Genomic DNA, 24,068 nt, shown 5'->3' with positions numbered 1-24,068 from the left:
TGGCAGGGGTGTGCTCTCGTCGTGTTGAAGCCCCAGTTGGCCAGCCTTTGCCCCTTCCCCAACCCCACAGGGAGAAGTAAACCTACCTTGGAGCTCCAGGAAGTTGGCTAGGGGCAGGGGCAGGGGTTTGCTGGGACGCACGGTGCCGGGCTGGGGGTCTAGCTCCCAGCTGTTGGCTCCGCCATGGACCAGACGGACAAGGGTGCTGGGTGACTCCACTGGGGCCTGCAGTCTCCAGTTTCAGTTGGGAAGAACCTGGGTGGCATTCATTCGTCATCTCCCAGGCAGGGCAGGCAGCAGGGAAACCAGTTAGAGCCAACCAGTGATGGCCCAGGCAGTCGCCACCAAAACCCTCTACCCCACCCTTTGTCTCCTCCTTCTCTTCTTCCTCCTCCCTCCACTCCCTCCCTCCTCCCGGAGGACATCCACCCACATCTGCGCTCTAGGAATCTCAGTGTCTGACTTCCCTGGAGGGTAGCGGCATGGGTGCCGTGCGTGTCTGAGTGGATCCAGCCAGGCTGTGGCAAGCCGGAGGCACAGGCCAATTAGAGTGAGGAGAAGGCAGGTAGGGGACTCAGCACCCCTGAAGGAGCCTGCGTAGAAGTAGTTATGGGGGAGCTTGAGACAGGACCGCCCACGCCCTCCCCAGCACTGCTAATCTGTGGTCTGAGAACTCCAGCCTTTCCCAGTTACGGGGCGTCCTTCACCCTCCTCCTCTCTGCACGGGGTAGAACTCAGAGCCAAGCATAAAGAGCAGAGGAACGAGCCTGTCTCTGAAACGCAGCCACCTGGGGCCAGGCCAGCCTGGTGACACAGCAGAGGGACCGCCACGGAAGCACCTGCCCTTGTTATTTCAACAGGACTTAGGGGAAGCACCTGCGGTCCTTCCTCACGACTCCCCACCCCCGCAAAGAACTCGGAAGGCCCCTCTTCGTCCCTCCCCCCCTCCTTGGGCATTTGAAAGCCAATAGGGGCTTGGGGTTCCGAGGAGAGGAAAGGGTTAACGGGGGTGGGGAAAGCTGGACTGGGACAGTGTGACAGGAGAAGCTGTCAGGGGTGACCTTTACGGGCCTCGCCTGTGTCCCCCTCTCTCGGGCTCTCATGGCATTTGCTGTGGGACACAAATGAACAACCGTGATCTAGCAACCGCAGAAAGCCAGCTGCTGAGGGAAGTGGGGCAGAGGCAGGAGAGGTGGGCGGCCTCGTGCCAGCTGCTTCCTCCTCTCCTCCGGCCGGCCGACTGGGGGTAGAATCGCTTAGAGGAGGAGCAGCGGGAGTCATACCCCTCCCTCCAGGATGACCCCAGCTCATCCTCCAGGTAAGAGGGGAGCCCAGTGGCCCCCGGGGTGCACATCGCACATTGCCATTCCCTTTCATCCCCGCCCCTTCCCTCCTGCTCCTCTAGCTCAGAACAGAAGCCTCGCTCTGTGCACCCAGAACGTTCTGGAAGCATTTCCCTCTCCCCCTCCTCACCCCGTTCACCTTGTGCATTCATTCACGTTTTGAAACCCGAGCAGAGCGTAGGCCACTTGTTTTCTCTGGAGCCCTTGCCTGGCTTTGCCACATCCTGAACGTACCTACGGTCTGCCAGGCTGCGGGTGCCCCGGACCCTGATGAGAGCCCCTGCAGTGCCTTCCCCGCGTGCAGCAGTCCCTTGTTAAGTCACTGATGAAAGACTAAGTGCGCCCCCAGAGGCCTGTGAGGACGTGCCTCCCAGCAGCACGGTGAGCTTGCTTCCGGCCCCGGCTCCAGAGGCGGCGCAGCCTGGGTGTCCCGAGTCTGCTCCTGCATCAGGACCCACCAGGAACCAGATGCAAAGCCAGGCCAAAGTGTGTGCAGGCTCAGCTGCGGGAAAGGCCAAGACCAGTCCTTAACGCCGGCCCCCTCTAGCTTCAGTCACCTTGTGCTTTTGTCCCTGGACTTCTTTCAACAGCAGGAAGCCATGGGCAGCGTGCCACCTTCACCGCCTCTTCTAACTGCTCAAGAGTTCTTGCCTTAACTGCTCTGAAAGCCATGGAAGCCGGTGTTGCAGCAAGATGGGTAAAATGGTTGCTTGAGACACTGGCATCCCACATGGGCACCGGTTCGAGTCCCGGCTGCTCCACTTCCAATCCAGCTCCCTGCTGAGGCCTGGGAGAAGCAATGCAAGACGGCCCAAGTGGTTGGGCCCCTGCACCCATGTGGGAGATCTAGAGGAAGCTCCTGGCTCCTAACTTTGGTCTGGCCCGGCACATGCTACTGCAGCCATCTGGGGAGTGAACCAGAGGATGGAAGACCCCTGTCATATAAACTCTACCTCTCAAATAAATAAATAAACCTTTAGGTTAAAAAATTACTAGCAAAAAAGCAGCACATTAGAAATATAAAGATGTGCGGCCGGCGCCGCGGCTCACTAGGCTAATCCTCCACCTAGCGGCGCCGGCACACCAGGTTCTAGTCCCGGTCTGGGCGCGGGATTCTGTCCCGGTTGCCCCTCTTCCAGGCCAGCTCTCTGCTGTGGCCCAGGAAGGCAGTGGAGGATGGCCCAAGTGCTTGGGCCCTGCACCCGCATGGGAGACCAGGAGAATCACCTGGCTCCTGCCTTCGGATCGGTGCGGTGCACCGGCCGCAGTGCGCCGGCCGCGGCAGCCATTGGAGGGTGAACCAACGGCAAAGGAAGACCTTTCTCTCTGTCTCTCTCTCTCACTGTCCACTCTGCCTGTCAAAAAAAAAAAAAAATATATATATATATATAAAGATGTGGAGTGTCCTGACTGACCGTGTGCTTGATCATGAATAAATGCGACTGGCCATATTGAAGGCTGCGTGTTCAGTTCTGCCCGGCCAGGAGTTCCTTTCTCTGCCACGCAGTTTCTTCACGTGAGAGTGTGCCCACTTCTACCTTACACAAGGCTCCCATGTGGCAGATAGCCTGCCTAAGAATCCGGGGGACAATTCAAGGGTGGCAGAAGGCGATGCCTCAGTCCAGTGTCCAATTCGCTCTGGTTGCCAGGGCAATAGTGGCCCAGGGCCAGATCAGAGGCAGGCAGGGAGCAGAGCTGCCCAGGGCCCTCACCATTGTGCCCCCTCCCTTCCACTCCCTCAGTGGTCCCTTCCAACTTGACCTCTACCCATGGAGGTCCAGGCCCAAGAAAATCACCTGTTTCCCAAGTAAACGGCGTTCCCTGAAGTTAGACTTCATCCCTAAGCTGAGCGTGGGCTCCGGAGTGGGGGGTGAAGCTGCCCAGGAGATGGTGAGCCCACGTGTCTCCTTCCCGGCTGGGCTTCCCGACCAGACTGAGCAGTCTCGGCTGCATCCCGGCGAGGCTGTTCTCATCTCACCCCGACACTTCCCAGTACCCCCTCTTGCCAGCCCTCTCTTTCTCTGTCCTTGTCACCAAGCTAGCAAGGCTGTACCTGCAGCACAGCGTCTGCAGCCTGGTGACTGCCATGCACACACCCCGTGAGGCCCCCTCAGGGTAGGGCATTTGGGTTTTTCAGGGGCCAATTTCAGCTTTGGCTTTGAACCAATCCCAAGATGCTAAAAAAAAAAAAAAAAAAAAAAAAAAAAATTCTCAAAGCAATTAAACACCCCCAGATAAAAAAATAAAAAACCACTGACTCATCCACACGAAGCCGTGCTTTCCAGAGGAAGCGTGTCAGCAGCCCCACGTGAACAACGGCAGAATCCCATGACACCAGCATGATTCAAACTCCCGCCTCTGAGGCCGGCCTGCGGAGCTCAACAGCCCGGGGCAGTGTGGCCCCACTGAGCAGACTCCTTTCTTTGTCAGTGCAGTGGCAGAAAAGGGGACAGTCCTTCTAGTCTCCAGTAGGGAAGGCATCTCCTAGTGTAGACAATATTAGCATCGAGTGGCTGAGCTATATTAAGAATCGGATCCAGCCCCTCCGGAGTCTAGACGATGTATTTGTGGCTCTGGCATATCTCAGCAGTTAGGGACCCCGGGGACCAGGGAGCCTTCAGTCCCTACATGGACAGTTAGGGACCCCAGGGACCAGGGAGCCTTCAGTCCCTATGTGGGCGGTTAGGGACCCCGGGGACCAGGGAGCCTTCAGTCCCTACATGGGCAGTTAGGGACCCCGGGGACCAGGAGTTTCAGTCCCTACATGGGCAGTTAGGGACCTCGGGGACCAGGAGTTTCAGTCCCTACATGGGCGGTTAGGGACCCCGGGGACCAGGAGTTTCAGTCCCTACATGGGCGGTTAGGGACCCCGGGGACCAGGGAGCCTTCAGTCCCTACATGGACGGTTAGGGACCCCGGGGACCATGGAGCCTTCAGTCCCTACGTGGACGGTTAGGGACCCCGGGGACCAGGGAGCCTTCAGTCCCTACATGGGCGGTTAGGGACCCCGGGGGCCAGGGAGCCTTCAGTCCCTACGTGGGCAGTTAGGGACCCCAGGGACCAGGAGTTTCAGTCCCTACATGGGCGGTTAGGGACCCCGGGGGCCAGGGAGCCTTCAGTCCCTACATGGACGGTTAGGGACCCCAGGGACCAAGGAGCCTTCAGTCCCTACGTGGGCAGTTAGGGACCCCAGGGACCAGGGAGCCTTCAGTCCCTACGTGGGTGGTTAGGGACCCCAGGGACCAGGAGTTTCAGTCCCTACATGGGTGGTTAGGGACCCCGGGGACCAGGGAGCCTTCAGTCCCTACATGGATAGGTTCACAGTGACTAAAATGCACTGCCGTAATCTGACAGACGTTTCCAAAGGGTTATCCCTAACCACATTACGACCGATGTCCGGGTCTGGAAGGAAGATCCTGGGCTCCCAGAAGTGCAGTTTGAAGTTGAAAGTGGTATGCGTGGAAAGGAGGCTACTGAACACGGTGTTTATAGCTGGGACAGTGACCCCCGGCAGAGGACAGCTCTTCCTTGGTTTGCCAACCCCTGGCCTTTTCTGGCTCCCTGTTAGTACAGACGCCAGATTCTCCACTTCAGGGATGTCTACACCTGTTCTCTGTGTGGCAAGTTCTAGCGCTCTACCGAAGGAAGGACATGGGCAATGCCACAGCAAGTCCTAGGTCAAAGGAGGAGCACCTACCCCGAATCCTCAGGAGAGAAGCTGCACACAGAACCCTTCTAGACACTTCTAGAATCCCAGTCACCCCTGCCACTTCCATGGCGGATGACGTCCAATGACAGATGCAAAAGAAATAATTTCAAATAAATGAGAAAGACTTTTTCATGACTCACTATAGAGTAGGAGGAGGAGTCTGGCAGAAAAGCTTAGAACCATTTATCAGCTCCTGCCTAAACTTTAGCATTTAGCTTTAATTATGCATAGTATTTTAACACACCCAGCTGCTACAAATCAAAACTTTCAGTTGAAATTTTTATTTCATCTTTTGTCTTTTGCTCATACAATAAACTCCATACTGAGTAGACTTGATGTCATGAAAACTAAAATGTAATGACATTAGCCAGCTAGGCTGGCTGCCCCAAAGCCCCTTAAATGCCTAGCCATGAAGCTTGGCTCTCAGCTTCCTCTAGGAACCAAGATCCAAGCTAGACTTTCTCCTCCTCCACAGAGCCCCTGTGAGACAGAGGCAGGACCTTCCATCATAGCTAGGTTACAGCTGCACTGCTATTAGCAAGGTAACAGGAACAAGTGGCCTCTCCTAGCCCTTGTCTGTTTTCCCAAAAAGCAGCGGTCCGAGGCTGCACTGGTTGATGTTCAAGGACAGTGTGCTCCTCAGTCCCCAGTCTGCACATGACCCACCCACATCCAAACCTGTCAATCATAAAGATATCACAAAGCATCAGAAAGATACGGGATTGCATCTGAGGCCTCCTGACATGTGAAGAGATCAGTCACTGGGAGAGTAGAAGGCAGGATGGAGTCTGATATGGTGAGCAGGTATAAGCTGCACTGGCCAATTTCCCTTGCTGAAAGAAAAAAAAAATGATTTTGGGGCTGACATTGTGATGTAGTGGGGTAAGCCACAACCTGTGATGCTAGTATCCCATGTGGGTGTTGGCTGCTCCACCTCCGATCCAGCTCCCTGCTAATGGGCCTGGGAAAAGCAACAGAGGATGGTCTAAGACTTGAAACCTTGCCACCCATATGGGAGACCCAGATGGAGCTCCTGGCTTCAGCCTGGCTCAGTCCTGGCTGTTGCAGCCATTTGGGAAGTGAACCAGTGTTTGGAAGTTCTCTTTCCCTGTAACTCTGACTTTCCAATAAATAAGAAAGAAAAGATTTGAGGAATGAAATAAAACAAATTCTGAGCCAACCTTTTCATTTTGTCAGTAACACTTTGGACATTCTCTTAAGGCTGTCAACTCAGAAATCAGTAAGTCCCCCCAGTGTGACCTAATGAAGTGACGAGAACAAAGTGGCTGAGGAACAATCCAGGGACTGCGTGTGACACAGTCTGCGTCTGCACCAACTGATCCAATCCAGTCTCTCCCTGAATTCCTGCCATGGCTGGGCAGAAATCCAAGCGAACACTTAACAGCGGCTAACAGGGGGCAGAGGGCTCAGGGAAGCCTCCACAGAGCGCACCCTGCGCTCACCCTTGAAACCCACCCATCAGTCTCCTTAAACCCATCCACACACACAGCAGCCCGTTCCAGCGCGGCCCACGCTCCCTGAACGTGAACGGGCCCGCAGGAGCCAGGCACGCCAACCTGAACAACTGCCCCGCGTCACCCTCTGGGTTGCCAAGCGTAGGCGGAAATGCATCCATTCACCTTCCCAGAGTGTCCAGGAATTTGTCTACAGCATCATGGCTGTCCACAGCCTTTGCCACGCTGCTGTAGCCTGGGTAACCCCAGGGCCCACAGGCCGCAGAACCTGAGCACAGGTGGACCTCAGCAAGAGGTCGCGCACTCTCACCCAGACCACAGACACGGAGGCGCGGGGAGCTGATGTGTCTGCGGTAGCAACCTCCTAACGGTAAGAGCAGGTTTTCCACGCTGATAACCACGGGCAAAACAACATCCACACATGTGCCGCCGAGATAATGCATGAAGCTTAGGGAAGGGCAGTGCTTAGGCCTCCCAGCAAGCTAGAGAATCGGGCCAGAGTTAGAGGAAGCTAAAAGGGCAGGATATTCCAGAAGCCAGGAGCAAAGGCGATATTTACAGTTTAAATAATCCAGTTTCTGCCACAAGAGAACCAAGACCTCCCCTGTGTGGAGAGGCTCGGGAGCTCCTCCCTGCCGTCCGGCCCGGGCTGGGAGGCTGAGCCTTCCCTACCCACTTCCCTCAGCCCGATCTGGCACAGATGATTGGCACAGGGGGTTAAGACGCTGCTTGGGACACCGGCCTCTCATTTCACACGGAAGTACCTGGCTTCAAGCACCAGCTCCGCTCCAGATTCCAGCTTCTGTGCACCCTGGACGGCAGCAGCTGTTGGCGCAAGTACTTGGGGCCCTGCTCCCCAGAGGAGAGACCCAGATGGGAGTTCCGGGCTCCTGGCTTTGGCCTGGCTCAATCTCAGCTGTTGCAAGCATTTGGTGAGTGAACCAGCAGATGGATGATCTATCAGTCTTTCAAATAAATAAGCATTTTTTTTAACTAAAAAGACTCAAGACCCTTGAATAGTAAGTCCATGGCATTCTTCCTTTCTCTTGTTACAGTGTTACCCTGCAAAACAGAGCCTGCACAGGGAAAATTCTAGAACAAAAATGGAACCAGATCATGCTGAGAACTATGTTGTCGAAAACAAATGCTCAGCTCTAAAGAGCACGTATCCAGGAGCGAGGACATGGAAGAGGAGACAGGAAAAGAAAGAAGAAACACCCCACCCAACAGCAGCAGCGAGCTGGTTACCGTCCCTCCTCCACTCTCCATCCCAGCAATTCCTTTCATGCTCAGCCCTCACTATTTACCTTGAAATCTTAGCAGAGACAATGAAGAGCTGTTGAGGTGAATAAAATAAGGGAGAAGAGGGTAGGGAGACAGATTATCACGTTTCTGGATTGTCAATCAAAGTCGATTTTCTTCTTGTGAGGCTCAAACAGAATCCAGAGAGAGTCTTGCATTTCAAGTAAAAATGGCAAAGATGTGGCTCGTTAAGGTGCTAACTACAAAGAAAGGAAGGAAAGCATTTAAACTGTCGTGAGGTTTACCTGACAATGATCACCACGGGGGAAAAAAAAGTCTTATTTATCTGAAAGGCAGAGAGACACAGACAGACAAGCTCACAACATCCAGGGCTGGGCCTGGCCAAAGCCAGGGACCAGGCACTCCACCCAGGTCTCCCACATGGGTGGCAGGGACCCAATTACTTGAGCCATCACCTGCTGCCACCCAGGGTGCACATGAGCAGGAAGCCGGAATTGAGATGGGAGGCGGGGCTTGAACCTAGACACTCCTACATGGGATGTGGGTGTCAGACACACTTGGGCGTGGCATCCTAACCGCTTCTCCAAATGCCCACCCCAGTGATTGCTTTTATAAGGAAGAAAGCCCACGACCACGCAGCAGCAGGTGGTCCATGGAGTGCCAGGGAGTCAGGGAACAGCAGTTTTCATGCAGGTCACCTGGGGCAAAGAAGCTGCTTCATCTCCCCTGGAGACAGGCGCGGAGGGACGCACCCGGCTCCACCCTGCAGTCAGAGCTCACTTGCCAGTGGTAAAATGCCTGGAAATGCTCAGGGTGCAGAGGCAACACAGGAGACGTGGAACAGGAACGCGGCCACACACACAATAAAAACCCCGTGCCTCAGAGGATGGAAAAGCAGTGACGTCGATCAGCCAGTCGGGTGCTCCCCTGCCCCACAGTCTCCGTGAGCCCAGAGAGAGGCCTGCCGGGCGCTCACCTGCAGTGGCCGCCACGTCCTAAGCCACCCGCCCAGAACCAGGGGTAACGGAATTGAGAAGCAGTTAGCATGTATTCTTCCATATTCCTTCTAACTTGAGAGAAAGATTTAAAGCCACAGAATAACACACAGGTTGAAACATCTGACGATGCACTGACCGATTCAAAGCCATTTATTGTACATTCCAGGGGTCCAGCACAAGCTGGTTAGGTGATTAGCCCTTGAAGATTCTTTCAGTCATATAAAAATGTTTTGCCCTTGTTATAAAAAGTAGTCTAGTCGAACAAAAACATATCCACCACGGGCTTGCGCTTTTTCCCACTTGCAGGTTTGCAAGGTAATTAAAAATACACACATATGCATCTCTGGACGCACACGGTCCATTAGCTAATCAGCTTCGGCAGTACACTGCACAGGGGTATACTGCCGTTGGTTTCCGACATTAAGTTAGCTTTAAGCTTACTGGCTATTCCAACAACCGGAGGCAGCTTGGAACCCAGTCCCTGGAAAGCATTTGCAGGATTAACGACCCGTTTCCCTGACACCTTCTCTAGGGTGACAGGCCTGGGCACAGACTTGCTAATCCAAGGGTGTCTCAAGGCTTGCGCGGGGGTCAGGCGGGCAGAAGGGTCCCAGTGAAGACACCGCTTCAGAAACTCTATAAACAAGTAGTCGTCACACCCCTTCAGCGCCGTCCCCCAGTCTTTGCTGCCTGGAGGCCCTCGCTTCTTACCCCGACGTGAGCGGCCCCCGACGAGCATAACCCTCCCGTCTGCCTGAGTAGCCACGGAGCAGTAGCGAGGCAGGCCCTTGGAGTTAATGAAGTACTTGGCACGTTTGGATTGCTCCAGGAGTTTGGGGGGTGGCATCCCCAGCAGCTCCATCATGCAGGCCAACTGGTCCCCTTCGTCCTCCCCGGGGAACAGAGGCTGCCCCGTGAGCAGCTCCGCGAGGATGCAGCCGAAACTCCATATGTCAATAGAAGTGCTGTAGCGGCTTCCCAGGATGACCTCCGGAGCCCTGTAGAACCGAGACTGGATGTACGTGTAGTGCTTCTGGTACTCGAAACAGCTGGACCCAAAGTCGATGACCTTGGTCGCGCTGCAGCCATGGTGTTTCAGGAGAATGTTTTCTGGCTTCAGGTCACAGTGAATGATCTTATTTTTGTACAGAGCATCCAGGGACTGCAAGATGGACACGGCAAACTTGCGCACCAGCTGGATGCTGAAGCCCTGGAACTTGTTCTTTTTGATCAGCTCATAAAGGTCAATGCTCAGCAATTCGAAGGCCATGCAGACGTGGTTCCGGAAGGTGAAGCTGTCCAGCATGTGGATCACGTTCATGCTGCCCGTCTTGTCCTGCTTCCGCAGGTGTTCCAGGATCCGGATCTCCTCGGCCGCTTGGCGGTGGAAGCGTTTCTCATTGCGCACCATTTTCAGCGCCACGTACTGTCGCAGTTTGTGATCATAGGCCCGGGCTACCTGCCCGAAACTCCCCTTGCCGATGATCTTCAGCACCTCATATCGGTAGGCAAGATGGTCTCGAGGGACGTGAATGTAGGCCCCGTCCGCGTCATCATACCCCCCGTTGTTGGGACCACCGACAACCCCATGTCTCTTTTTGGCATTTGGACCCACAAAGTATATTTCTGGGTAACTGGTGATCTCCAGCTTCTCGTAGGCAGTGAGGTGGTATTTGTACTGCTTCAGCGCCTGTTCCGGAGTCAGAGGCACCGCTCGGGGCGCCTTGGACGAGCTGCTGGACTTCACGGCAGGCAAGCCCTCGGGACTTCTGCCCTGGGAGACGGCGGGAGAGCCCTTCTCGGAGCTGCTAACGCCATCTGACTGCAGGGCATCTGATCTCCTGTTGCCAAATTCCTGAAACAGCTGCTCTACCTTCATCTCGCCACCGCTCACAAGGTGCTGGGCCTGATCTCTCGCTAACGGCTCGGTGGTGACCTGAGAATGAGAAAAATGAACAGGAAAACATGATAAGGATGAGAGCTTCCTCTCTCAACAGCATGTCCAGTCATGCTTATTTTAAGATTAAAACAGCCCAAAAGGGAGATGAGACAAGCAGGAGTCTCAGGAGGCTTGTGTTACATTCTTCCACACTCAGCGTCTCTATTAAAATAGGCCACCCAACCCGCTACGTGCCTGGCTTTGTTCAAGATTCCAGTTGTCTTACCACCCCCTAAACTGGTTCCTTCTTATAGTCACATCTATGTCCTGACAATCCTCTCTCCCTCTCTCTCTCTCTCTCTCTCTCACACACACACACACACACACACCTCCATTCACTCAAATTCAACACACCTTTCTAGGCCCAAAAAGTCCGGTCTCTCCCACACAGAACCACTCCCGGTTCATACTAATTAGCTCCACATATTCACTGTAGTTTTTGTCCGTGCCACTTGATTTTCTACTTGATTTTCTACATATCTACTTGTATATGTGCAAAATCTACTTGATTTTCTACATAACATGTATATACTGTACATGCATATTGTCTTACATTGTTACTAATCACCTCAGGTATCCTCCCAAACCGTAAGGGCGTGCAGCAGGATCAAAACGATGCATACTGAAGTGTTCTATAAAGTACCATTAAGTGACAGAGGCAGGATTTGAACCCAGGTCTTCCAATTCCCAATCAGGGCTCTTCCCGTCAGCATAAACTCAGCACCAGTTCTAGCACTTACACAACCTCTAAGGAGGTCTGAATGCTGACCACAGCTAGGAATCAAACATGCACCACCTAAGTGACTGCAGCTTCTAACTCGGGTCACTGGAGCACGAAAGGTCCACGCCAGAGGGGCTCTTAGATCCCACGTGATCACATCGTCCCTGATGAGCAGCACTTCCGGCGAAACCCTTTCCCAGCAGCGGTCCCTTCAGTAAGGAGCCCAGCTCTCCCCTACCTGCCTTAACCTTTCCCTGCGAGGAACAGTAACTCAAAGAAGACAGTTCTATTTATTCCTCTAGACTGAAACAAGAGTCTTTGACCTAAAATCAGATTCTTTGAAATAAAATGGAGGAAAAGAAAAGCAAACATAACCAAACACCCAGAGAAATCTGACATCAAGGGAGAAAGGGTAACTGAGATGACGGCTGTATTAGTTGGCTTGACCATATTACCTGTTTTACCTCGTGTGTCCAAACTTCATGCTGCCTACCTTAAGGCCATGTAAGCTTTTAAAGGGAAAAAAGGAACATATTAAGGGGCTAGAAAGAAGACATGTTTTCTTAATGAAAAAGTTTGAGGTACTTGGAAGAATATATGTTTTTCTTGATGGATCATGAAGATCTGTACCCCTGATCTGATCATTTCAGAGCAGCTCTAGTATCAGGGACAAAGAATTCTGGGGGAGCTCTAAGCTACAGCTATCTCTAAAATATGATGTTAAAAAGTAGTCAAATGTTGGGGCCAGTGCTGTGCCATAGCAGGTAAAGCCACTGCCTGCAGTGCCTACATCCCATATGGGCACTGGTTCAAATCCCGGCTGCTCCACTTCCGATCCTGCTCTCTGCTATGGGCTGGGAAAGCAGCAGATTAAGGGCCCCTGCACCCACGTGGAAGACCAGGAAGAAGCTCCCGGCTCCTGGCTCCAGCCTGGCCCAGACCCGGTTCTTGGAGCCATCTGGGGAGTGAACCAATAGATGGAAGACCTCTCTCTGTCATTACCTTGCTCTGTAACTCTTTCAAATAAATAAAGATAAATTTAAAAAAGAAGTTAAGCACAACTTAAGTAAATAATTATATTTGAATATATTATGTATAGATGAGCAAAATAAAAAAACAAAAACATGAACAACAACAAAAAAGAATGCAAACATTTAAGTGCTGGCATATCTCAGGCAGCCCCTAATCTAGGTATAAAAGTAGCACAGGGGCCAGCGCCATGGCTCACTTGGCTAATCCTCCGCCTACGGCGCCAGCATCCCATATGGGTGCCGGGTTCTAGTCCCAGCTGTTCCTCTTCCAGTCCAGCTCTCTGCTGTGGCCCAGGAGGGCAGTGGAGGATGGCCCAAGTGCTTGGGCCCCTGCACCTGCATGGGAGACCGGGAGGAAGCACCTGGCTCCTGGCTTCAGATCAGCGCAGTTCCTGCCATAGCGGCCATTTGGGGGGTGAACCAACGGAAGGAAGACCTTTCTCTCTGTCTCTCTCTCTCACTGTCTAACTCTATCTGTCAAAAAAAAAAAAAAAAAAAAAAGTAGCACGTTGGTACCTGCCATTGGTTCCTTTTATGCTATTTGATCAATTTAAATATTCATCAAATATTGAGTCATGAGAGTTATTTGATCTTAAACAAAAGTGAAGTAGTCAGTTTATAGCTCGGCACTTAATTTTAAAGAGGTTGAACATGGACCAAGTATAGTCTCTCTGACACCAAAACAGGGTACCATAGATGGTCAAGAAAAATAAATAGGCCTGCAGACAGGACTGAAATACCTTGCTAAAATGCACGCAAATGCAGTGTTTATCCATAATTAAGTCAAATAATAACTCCTGGTTTTAGAGATGGAGAAACAGAAGCATGTATGTTCCTCCATCCATCACCTGAATTTGTTCACTATTTAGCAACTGTGCTTAAAAAAAAGCATTTTTTTTAAGATTTTATTTATTTATTTATTTGAGAAGTAGAGTTACAGACAGTGAAAGACAGAAAGAAAGGTCTGCCATCCGATGGTTCGCTCCCCAAATGGCCTCAACGGCCGGAGCTGAGCCTATCTGAAGTCAGAAGCCAGAAGCTTCTTTCAGGTCTCCCATGTGGGTGCAGGGGCCCAAGGACGTGGGCCATCTTCCACTGCTTTCCCAGGCCACAGCAGAGAGCTGGATTGGAAGTGAACCAGCCAGTACTAGAACCGGTGCCCATATGGGATGCCAGCGCTGCAGGCAGAGAATTAACCTAATATGCCACAGTGTTGGCCCCCAAAACAAGCATATTCAGGAATCACAATGTATTCAGGAATAAGTCTGGCTGAACTAAGAGAAAAAATTTTGTTTGCTTGTAGCTAGAGTTACATATAGAAAAGAGAACATCCGCACGCATCTTAGTCAGTCCCTGGAACTTCTTACTGCCTAACTTTAATGCATCTAAACATTTCCAGCTAGGGCCTCTGGGATACAGTGGCCATACTCCTGAAGCAGCTGGGGTCCCTGGGCAGCTTGCCTCAACCCTTCTCAGACTGTTTCTCTATCTGTGGAACGTGGATAATGATACCCATTTGCAGGATGCTGTGTGAATCAAATTATGATGGACAGTATATGTGAAAGACTCTCACAAACCATATAAAATATTTTAAAACCACAGGTGACAATTAGGCAAAATTCTCCATATGTTAAGGTTTAAATTCCTCCACTCACCCCTTCGGCTTCTATCTCCACTCTGCAGTGGTGTCCCGTTGCTAGTCTCCCGAGAGCACTCAGCACGGAATCTGTCTCTGCTCAGCCAGCCCCCTCACCCAGGCCTTCCCTAGCATGCAGGGAAATGCCTCGCCCACTTCTTGCCCTGCATAAAACCCACTCTCAGGCTGCGACACAGTCGAGTCCCACTCAGCCACCACTCCAGGGGTAAGGAGCAGAGAACACCAGTGCCTTCAGCCCACGGAAAGCCTCTCAGGATCTGCAGTCATCGACGACAAGCTGGCAGGAAAGGTATTCATGGTTCAGGGCCATCCGTCCCCAGGAGCGCCACCTGCTCTGTCTACCTGTGAGGCTGTGCTGGCTGTGGGGGCCCTCATTTCTGTGTGTGATAAAGACAGGGTCTCAGGCCCAGCACAGTAGTAAGAACAGATAGACAGTGGCAATTGAGTCTCCAGAGGACAATTACAAGCACAGCAAGGACGCCTTTGGGATGCCCAGGCTCATGGCATTTTGTTAAAAGGAGCTAAAATCTCTCTCCTGGCAAATGCAGCCTTGCTCTGCCCTCAGGGGCTGCACAGGAAGTGTCCAGATCCAAGTCTGAGCCCTTCAGACCCCGCACAGGGGCTGCCCTGCCCCCTGGCTCCTCTCCCCTTCCGGGCTACATTCTCTATCTCCTAGCCGCTGGCATTCTCAGCACGGGCTGCGCTCTGGGCTTGTCTTTCAGCATGGCTCCCAGGGCAGAGCTCACTGCTGCAGGTGTGGTCCTGTACAGATCAAGGTGTGAATCACCCGGGACCTGGAGAATTCCAGGAAGAAAATTTTCCACACAAGGAGGGGTTCTCTCCTTATCTGTCCTTCCCTTCCTGTAAATAACTCAACCAACTACATACCAAGTCCTCTGTGCTATAAATAAACCTTCCCTCCATTGTTCTAGGCGATTCCACAATGTTCATACAGGTTCAAGCGTACATGTAATGTTATAGAACGACATATATTTCCAGTCTAGGGTTGTCATCACAATAACCAAGAATGTATGTGGCCCACTCCACCAAATATTTTATTATCCATGTAGTTATATCTAGAGACAGATCATTCCAGACTTGCCATGCTTTATTTTTTTATTTATTTTTTTGACAGGCAGAGTGGACAGTGAGAGAGAGACAGAGAGAAAGGGCTTCCTTTTGCAGTTGGTTCACCCTCCAATGGCCGCCACGCTGTGGCTGGCACATCACACTGATCCGAAGGCAGGAGCCAGGTACTTATCCTGGTCTCCCATGGGGTGCAGGGCCCAAGGACTTGGGCCATCCTCCACTGCACTCCCGGGCCACAGCAGAGAGCTGGCCTGGAAGAGGGGCAACCGGGACAGAATCCGGCGCCCCGAGTGGGACTAGAACCCGGTGTGCCGGCACCGCAAGGCGGAGGATTAGCCTAGTGAGCCGCGGCACCGGCGCCATGCTTTATTTTTTAAGAATGTTTCACAGAGGCCAGTGTTGTGGTGCAGCGGGTAAAGCTGCCACCTGCGACGCCAGCATCCCATATGGGCCCTGTTCCGGCTGCTCCAACTCCAATTCAGTTCCCTGCTAATGGCCTTGAGAAAAGCATCAGAAGAGGGCCCCAAGACTTAACCCCTATCACCCACATGGGGGACCGACAAGGAGCTCCTGGCTTTGGTCTGGCTCAGCCCTGGCCATTGCAGCCACTTGGGGAGTGAACCAACAGGTGGAAGATCTCCCTCACTGTCTTTCCCTCTCTCTCTCTCTCTGACTTTCAACTAAAGAAATAAATCTTCAAGAAAAAAAAAATACTTTGCATACACTGTTAATTCGGAGGGTTCCTGGTGTTCCAAGCACAATCCTACACTGTATAAATTAACTTATAAAAGATCTTGTTGCGAAATTCAGCAGAAACGTCCTCTCATCCACATATGGAACCCCCCCTTTCCCCAGCTCCCAACTCTAAATCCTGCGACACAAAACTTAACCCAATGCAAGTCCAAGTGCAGATGACTTACTGTCTACATTGAGAACAAAGCAGCATCTTGAACAAATAATGAAGCTGAAAGACTTAGTGAAAACAGCAGTACAGGCTCAGGAGGGAGTCCCAGCATAATGAACTTCAAGCGTCACCTAGAGGTCACAGACTTTCTCAGGAAAGTTTGCAAAGCACCGTTAGGTTAGAATCTAAAGTCTTGTGCCTTGCACAACCTACTACTCTCAACACCACACATCTTGATCCTGAAACATCCAGCTGAGGTGGCCTCCTGGAACATGTTCAGCTTTGGCCAGCTCTGAATTAAAGTGAAAATGAACTTTAAATTAGCCCACAGCTGAGTTTCCGACAGGGCCATGCTGAGTGCGCCAAGCGTCCACCAAGTCTGACGGTCAACACGAGGGGCGTGCGGTTCCACAGCCCGCAGAGGTTTTTACATACTCAAGAAATAAACTTGTGGTCGAAATAGAAAGAAACCCTACTGCGCTCCAGAAGATTAAAAATAGGGTGGCCAGCCCTCCCAGTATTTTTAGCCCACACTTTGTAATATTAGCATTGAAGTGGTAAAAAGGTTGATCCTAATGGCAGAAACGGATGAGAACTTGGGAGAATCGTGCGAAGTACAGGTGACTCTTTTCTTTTTTTCTTTCTTTTGACAGGCAGAGTTACACAGTGAGAGAGAGACAGAAAGGTCTTCCTTTTTCCGTTGGTTCACTCCCCAAATGGCCGCTACAGCCGGCGCACTGCACTGATCCGAAGCTAGGAGCCAGGTGCTTCCTCCTGGTCTCCCATGGGGTGCAGGGCCCAAGCACTTGGGCCATCCTCCACTGCCTTCCCGGGCCACAGCAGAGAGCTGGACTAGAAGAGGAGCAACCGGGACAAGAACCGGGGTGCCGGCGCCGCAGGTGGAGGATTGGCCTAGTGAGCCGCGGCGCCGGCCAATACAGGTGACTCTTTTCCATACAGAAGCAAGTTCAGGTCTCAATCACAGAAATGTGAAAAAGATTACAATTTAGTCAATTCGATTATTCAGTTTGTTCACTAGATGACGCATGCAGGGAATTCTGAAGTCACAGGCTGGCTTCTGCTTGTCCTGGCATAAGTCCCAGCCCTGCGCTGCCCGCTCCTCTCTGAGTGCCGAGGGAATGTGAATTAACTTTATCATATTAAGGAAGACAGAGTCGGACACCAAGTATCTGCAGTCCTCAGAATGATGACATGTATCAAAAACCAAAATGTACCGTTCACGTTTTATTTAGGATCCCTAAGATGGTTTTTTATTAGCGTTCTAATAAGCTGGGAATTTATTTCTGCCTTGCAGGAGAAAAAAATCTGTAGATCTATGAATTCTGGGGGATTTCTGCTGTTCCTTGTCTTTACTAAAAGGAGGCTTTGTAATACCCTGTGTATGACATCCTCTAGGAAAAAAAACCTTACCTATGTGAATGTCACATCCCACTTTCTTTCCTAATGCCACACATTTGCCCCAGTGAAAAATCAAAGGAAAAGGTGAGCTCCAAACTGGCTCAACTTGGGCCACGGTCATTGTTATTCCACAGTCAGGAGAAATCAAAAGGAAACAGACAAACCAAAAGCAGTTTCGGTGCCAGGGATCCACAACCGAACCATCAGTGCTACGTAATGCTTCCTGCTTTCTGAGACAACTGGAGGGCAAAGGACGACCCGGTACTCACGTTCAGTCTTCTGGGCAGGGGTGGGTCAGCAGGATGGCACAGGACATTTGAACACGGTGGGCATTTGGTTTCATCGATCATCATAAAGGTATCATAGACACCATCCCCCAATCTAGTGGAGAAGATCACACACACACACAAAAACCCTGTCAGCAATCAAACAATATAAATTTGTATTTCCAAAACACCCTATGTCTTAACTGCTTCCTATCTGCTATGAAAAGCAATGAGCAGAGGTAAATGTCTCTATTTTGAACACAAACAACTGGCTTATGTGAAAGGAATACAAGAAATCCAACTTTTTTCTTCCTATTTAAAAAAAATCATTTATTTATTTGAAAGCTAGAATTACAGAGAGAGGAGAGACACAGAGGTCTTCCATCTGCTTGTTCACTTCCCAAATGTTGCAACAGACAGGGCTGGGTTGGGTTGGAGCCAGGAGCCTCATCCAGCTCTCCCATTTGGGTGGTAGGGGCCCAAATACTTGGTCTGCCTTCTGCTGCTTTCCCAGGTGCATTAGCAGGGAGCCGGACTGGACACAAACCAGCACCCATACGGGATGCGGGTGCCGCAGGCAGCAGCTTAACAGGCTTTGCCACAAGGCCAGACCCTTCCTTCAATTTGTTAAAGAAAGGATAGCATCGCTAAGTTTGTACTTTAAACCAGAATAAGTCTTACTTTCTGAATGTTGTCTAAAAAACAGGGGCTCCCAACAGGATCTCATTTAATTTCCTACTTGAAAATGAAGGCATTCAAATCTGAAGACTAAAAACCAGACGAGAAAAAGGTGACAAGGGGTCATGGCTTCTTCCAAGTCAGAGACGCGGATGCCACTCCCAGCTCTGCCACGGGGCTGTGCCCGTTCTCTGAGCCTGCACAATGCCAGTCTGCAGACTTGGGTCTTACAGCCACAACATAAAAGGCCTTTTTAGGGCTGTCTTCTCCTTATTTATGACTGGTTTAACTACTTATGTTAGGTACATCTGCCTAACTTGAAGAAAAATACAGTGAATTCGGCCGGCGCCGTGGCTCAATAGGCTAATCCTCCACCTTGCGGCGCCGGCACACCGGGTTCTAGTCCCGGTTGGGGCGCCGGATTCTGTCCCGGTTGCCCCTCTTCCAGGCCAGCTCTCTGCTATGGCCAGGGAGTGCAGTGGAGGATGGCCCAGGTGCTTGGGCCCTGCACCCCATGGGAGACCAGGAAAAGCACCTGGATCCTGGCTCCTGCCATCGGATCAGCGCGGTGCGCCGGCTGCAGCGGCGGCCATTGGAGGGTGAACCAACGGCAAAGGAAGACCTTTCTCTCTCTGTCTCTCTCTCTCACTGTCCACTCTGCCTGTCAAAAATAATAAAAAAAATAAAAAAATAAAAAAAAAAAGAAAAATACAGTGAATTCGACAGGAAACTCTAAAGGGATGCTCTAAATTGCAAAATGTACTGAGTGTGCCTTCTGTTCCCACTTCATTTCCTGGTGGTGGTGGAGCCAAAATGTTAAATGAATAAGGATCAGTTCTCTGTTCTTTAACACAGTGCCCCACCAGGATTTATTTAATCTGCAAGATGGTCTTGAATTATGTATTTCATCAGCTACCAGAAACAGGGGTTTGCAGGTTACACAAACCAGCGCTTCACCCTATCACCAAGTACCGTGCAACAGACGAAGAATTTTACAATGGCTTTTTAAATATCCTAGCGTGGTTTAGTGGCCTTTAAAAACTGCTTAGTAAAATCAGTTCTAGAGTTTTCTTGTTGATGTTATGAGAATACAAAGGATAAAAAAAAAAAAACGAGGCAGATTTTTGGAATGTTCTCTTTTTAAAAACGTGCTCGCATTCTGATCGCTTTATTTGTATCTTTAGCAGGGCACAGCGTCACCTCCAGAAACTAAGTATCCGAGCCGTGCCCACCCCTCTGGCCCCGAGCGCTCGAAAACACAGACCACCAGGACTCGCCCGCAACGTGAGATTCAACCACAGGAAGTCTGCGGCGGGCCCCTCCTCTCCACTGGGGCGCAAACCCCGCAACCTGCGCCCGCGAACCCTCACCCGCAAAGCCCAGGCGGGCCGCACCCGCTCCGCGGAACCCCGAGGGCGGCCCTGCGCTCCGAGCAACAGGGCTTCTTCCCCGGCTCCCCCAGGAGCTCCACAAAAAGTCCCAGGCTCTCAATGCCCCTTACCATGCGCCCGCGCCCGCAGGGCTCCCGAAAGAACCGGGGCTCCGCTCGAGCCCCCTCCCCGCTCCCGGGAGCTGGGGCCGGTCCCGGGGCGGGAGTCAGCCCCTCTTCCCCAGCCCCTCTCCCTCCGTCGCCCTGCCGGGGGCTCGCTCCATCCCGGCGCAGGCCGTCCCCGCCCCCCAGCCGCTCCCTCGGGCGCCTCTCAGCCCGTTACCCCGCGGCGCCGTTACCTCCGCTGCTGGGGCGGGAGCCCGGCCCCGCACGGCCCCGCATCCTTCCGGCCGGGCCCGCGAGCCGTGCCTCCCATCCGCGCTCTCGGGACCCTGCCCCGGGGGGAGGGGCGGCGGTTGGAGGGTTCGGCGGGCCCAGTCCACCTGCGCCGCCGCCGGGACAGCTGCCTCCGGGGGCGCGACGCTTCCCTGGGGACTCAGCCAGCCACTGCAGCTCCGCGTGCCCTCCCTCGCGACTGCTCGGAACGCGGGCGGAGAGACCCAGCTCGGGGCGGGAGGGGGCGCGGCCTGGTCGCCTAGCAACCGCGGCACGCCCCGGGAAACGCCTCTGCGCAGCGACGCGCTGACGCACGGGGGCGGGGCGGAGTCGGCCCGCCCTGCCCTCGCCCTGCCCTCGCCCTGCACCCGCCCTGCGCCGGTGTCCCGGGCCGCGCGCGCACGAGCCCGGGAGCTCCGGAGGCGAAGCAGCTTCGGCCAGAGCTGCCGGCTTCGCGGGGGCGGCGGAGGAAGTCTCGGACGAGACGTTAGTGAAAACCACGATGAGCCCCAGAAGTGCGGCCCGCCCCTCACAGCCTCCGGTCCCTTCCGTGGCACGTTGCTCCCTGTTCTCAAACCTGGCCTCCTCGCGGCGGGGGAAAGCAATTACAGAAACCCGTTGGCTGGCGCTGTGGTCGATCCTCAGCACAACGGGCGGCGGCCCCCGAGAGCCATTTTTCAGCCCGCGGAGCCGTGCCCCTCAGGGTCGTCTGCCGGCAGAGCCAGAACCTGACCTTTCGCGAGCGCAGCCCGCCCACTCCCGAGCCAGACCCTCCGGAAGGCTCTTTTTCCTCAGCGTGTGTGCGGTTATTATTGATGATGATGATGATGATGTTGGCCTTGCGTGAGAAGTAAAAGCTATCTCCTAACACCAACGTGAAGGGGGTTAGGACGCAGGGGGCGCGCGGCGCTTCCCCGAGCGTGGCTTCCCCGCCGATTGTCTGACCCGCGAGGCGCAGGCGGCCCGGAGCGAGCCCCGCGTTCTCAGAATGCGGGGACGCGGGCCGCGGTGGGCGCGGTGCGGGCTCCCGGACCTCGGCTTTTCCGTCCCGCAAGTGAAGGCGCCCCCTGAGGACCCAGAGCCGCCTACCTTGTAAATCGAGAACCTGTCCACGCGGGGAACTCTATCCTTGGGGGTCAGCGTGGCCTCGTTCTGGGACACAGGTGTACGTGAGGCTGGCTTTCGTGACAGTTTTTGGAGATTTTCCAGTTGTATGAATGAGTTTTCCTCTCTGCCTTCCCCACCCCTTACTCTGTGCCACCAGAGCAAACCTGCTTCGTGGGGATTTGCGTTTGCGCTCTTTTGAAGGTTTTGTTTGAAGAACATGGCAACGCAAAGTTTAGAGATTGTTGTGCGGGCCCTGGAGCTCTGAGGTTGCAACCTTCTATTAAGTAATCCCTCGGCTGGGTACGCGGACGCCTGGGCCCGCTGCACTGCCCTGAGCGGTGCGGTGGACTTGCCCGCACAGGTTTGCTGACCTCACTCTGGACGGCTGCTCTGGGAGGACTGCGCCCAGCGCCAAGGTGAAGCAGCGCTCTCCCTCTCCTGCCCGGAAGCTGGAAGACACAGAGGCCTCCTTTGTCTCTCACCCACTGTTCCCACGGTCAAGGCAGGGAGGAGAGCTCCACGAACCTCTGACCTGCTGACCCGAGGACTTTCCCAGCCCCTGTTGCTGGGTTAAAGTCCAGTAACGGATCTAGCAAGAGCCCCCATGCGCTCCCTGGAGCCCTCCAGCCCCTGAGGCCAGTTCTAACAGACCCCTAACACAAAGAACCTGTCACAAATCAACAACAAAATGTAATTATTCAAGCAATTTCAAAAACCACTGGAGTATTCAGAATGTGACTGTGACCGGTTCAAATGCACAGAGTCAGCAATTATTCCTGTGGTCATAGTCACCTTGGAATAAAATAGCTATTGATGGATGAAGCTTGAAATCGGTTCTTTGCTATTAATTTCTTTACAGCAAAATTTACCATAATGCATATTATCCTATAATGCATCACAAAGTTGGATGCATTTTTAAGTTTAAAAAATTATTTTAAAGATTTCTTTATTTGAAAGGCAGAGTGACAGGCAGGAAGAGAGAGAGAGATTCATCTGCTGATTGACTCTCCAAATGGCTGCAATGGTCTGGGGACCAGCCCAAGCCAGGAGTCAGGAACTCTTTCTAGGTCTCTCACTTGGGTGGCAGGGGCCAACGTGCTTGGATCACCTGCCGATGCCTTCGCAGGTGCACTAGCAGAAAGCTGGATTGTCAGCCAAGCAGTAGGCACTCGAACAGGTGCTCTGATATGGGGCGCTGGAGTTGCAGAGTGGCTTAACCCAGCACCACCACAGCAGCCCCTATAATGCATTTTTACAAATTATTTCAAGAGAAGTTGTAAAAATCATTCTTCTAGCACTACTGCTTCTGGTAGTGTACATATCTGTTTCTGTGTCTCTTAGATCCCGAAGTTTGCTCTCTCTCTCTCTCTCTCTCTTTCTCTCTCTCTCTCTCTCTCTTTTTTAAAAGATTTATTCATTTATTTGAAAGTCAGTTACACACAGAGAGAAGGAGAAGCAGAGAGAGAGAGAGAGAGAGAGAGGGAGAAAGAGAGAGAGAGGTCTTCCATCCACTGGTTCACTCCCCAATTGGCTGAACCAGTTGGAGCTGTGCCAATCTGAAGCCAGGCGCTTCTTCCGGGTCTCCCATATGGGTGCAGGGCCCCAAGGACTTGGGCCATCTACTGCTTTCTCAGATCGTAGCAGAGAGCTGGATTGGAAGTGAAACAGCTGGGACTTGAACTGGCGCCCATATGGGATGCCGGCACTGCAGGTGGCAGCTTTACCTGTTACGCAACAGCGCCAGCCTCAAAGTTTGTCTCTTAATCCAAACCAAGTAACATTTTTTTCTTCCCCAAATTTCTGCCATCTCTTTTTGTAGTTTTTCTTGAGTTGACATGACAGAGTACTACCCACCGCCCCTGGTGGGCCATATGAAACTGAAATTTTAAAAATATTTGTTATTTTTGAGGTAGCATATTTTTAATTTACTTTAAGTCAGAGGCTTATTGGCTCCACTGAAGAGTTCAACAAATAAAAAGTAAACATAACATAGTCCAACAGGAAAATGGGCAAGGTCCATACACCATAATCAAAAGATGTTCAGCTTTACTTCTATGAATTTTAAAATAGTCACAAATCGTTAAAACTATAGAAGTATATAATTCCTTTCAAAATGTTTGACAAGCATTTACTTTTCTGAACTCTGAAAGCCTAGCCAGGATCATTTCTAAGCGTCACCATTTTTTAGGTATCTGTGTGTTCCAAGTAGCATCTGAAATGCTTTTATATGGATGTGCTCATCTGAAACTCCACATGGTCCTGTGGGCAGGCATCATACACAGCCCCAGAGACGAATAACTTACCCGAGGCCGTGGGCTAGAAAGTGAGGATCAGGAATTCAAACCCTGTCTGATTGGTTTTCAGACCCAGTGTTTGCCTGTCTGTGTACTGCCTGGATTCTCTGATCCCAGCAGGACAGCCCAGACAAAACCACGGGAGTCTTAGAGAATTCTGTGACTTACAATTCCTCGTAATTTAAGATTCTGAAACATGGTCAACAGGGTAATAGTCCCCCAAAGATGTCCACATCCTAATCCCAGAATCTGTGTCACCTTACTGGGCATAAATGGCCTTTGCAAATGTGATAAATTAAGGATTTTGAGATGAGATTTTCCTGGATGCGCCGGTGAGCTCAGTGTAATCACCAGAGTCCTTAGAAGGTGCCAGAAAAGGAAATGTGGAGATGGAAGCAGAGGCCAGAGAG

General features: G+C 52.2%; 1 protein-coding gene and 1 long non-coding RNA gene across 4 annotated transcripts; one reads left to right on the top strand and one right to left on the bottom strand.

Moving 5' to 3' along the window:
* Positions 1 to 8,920: 8,920 nt before the first annotated feature.
* Positions 8,921 to 20,971, bottom strand: DYRK3 (dual specificity tyrosine phosphorylation regulated kinase 3). Of its 3 annotated transcripts, none has more exons than XM_070054947.1 (3): positions 20,835 to 20,971; positions 17,818 to 17,929; positions 8,921 to 10,724 (listed from the first exon to the last, which is right to left on the bottom strand). In XM_070054947.1, the coding sequence occupies exons 2-3, from the start codon at positions 17,899 to 17,901 to the stop codon at positions 9,150 to 9,152; spliced, it is 1,659 nt and encodes a 552-aa protein (XP_069911048.1). In that variant the 5' UTR covers positions 17,902 to 17,929; positions 20,835 to 20,971; the 3' UTR covers positions 8,921 to 9,149. The 3 variants fall into 3 exon arrangements, with proteins under 3 accessions (XP_069911048.1, XP_002717594.1, XP_008266723.1); XM_002717548.5 differs by lacking the exon at positions 20,835 to 20,971 and adding an exon at positions 20,221 to 20,496; XM_008268501.4 differs by lacking the exon at positions 20,835 to 20,971 and adding an exon at positions 19,994 to 20,197.
* A 4-nt stretch (positions 20,972 to 20,975) lies between these two features.
* Positions 20,976 to 22,182, top strand: LOC127483525 (uncharacterized). The gene is made up of 2 exons (XR_007909890.2): positions 20,976 to 21,422; positions 21,726 to 22,182. It is a non-coding gene; the product is annotated as an uncharacterized lncRNA (long non-coding RNA).
* The last annotated feature ends 1,886 nt before the right edge of the window (positions 22,183 to 24,068 follow it).

This window comes from Oryctolagus cuniculus, chromosome 13 (assembly GCF_964237555.1).
Source record: "Oryctolagus cuniculus chromosome 13, mOryCun1.1, whole genome shotgun sequence".
In the NCBI taxonomy this organism is placed as follows: Eukaryota; Metazoa; Chordata; class Mammalia; order Lagomorpha; family Leporidae; genus Oryctolagus; species Oryctolagus cuniculus.
This window is presented reverse-complemented; position numbering and strand designations above follow the sequence as displayed.

Bases quoted from the DNA above. Each gene is read 5' to 3' on its own strand.
- DYRK3 (XM_002717548.5), bottom strand. From the start codon at position 20,297: ATGGGAGGCACGGCTCGCGGGCCCGGCCGGAAGGATGCGGGGCCGTGC. The intron at 17,930-20,220 runs GTAACGGCGCCG...CTTCTCCACTAG, and splicing joins CTCCCGCCCCAGCAGCGGAG to ATTGGGGGATGGTGTCTATG. The intron at 10,725-17,817 runs GTGAGTACCGGG...TCTCATTCTCAG, and splicing joins CCCTGCCCAGAAGACTGAAC to GTCACCACCGAGCCGTTAGC.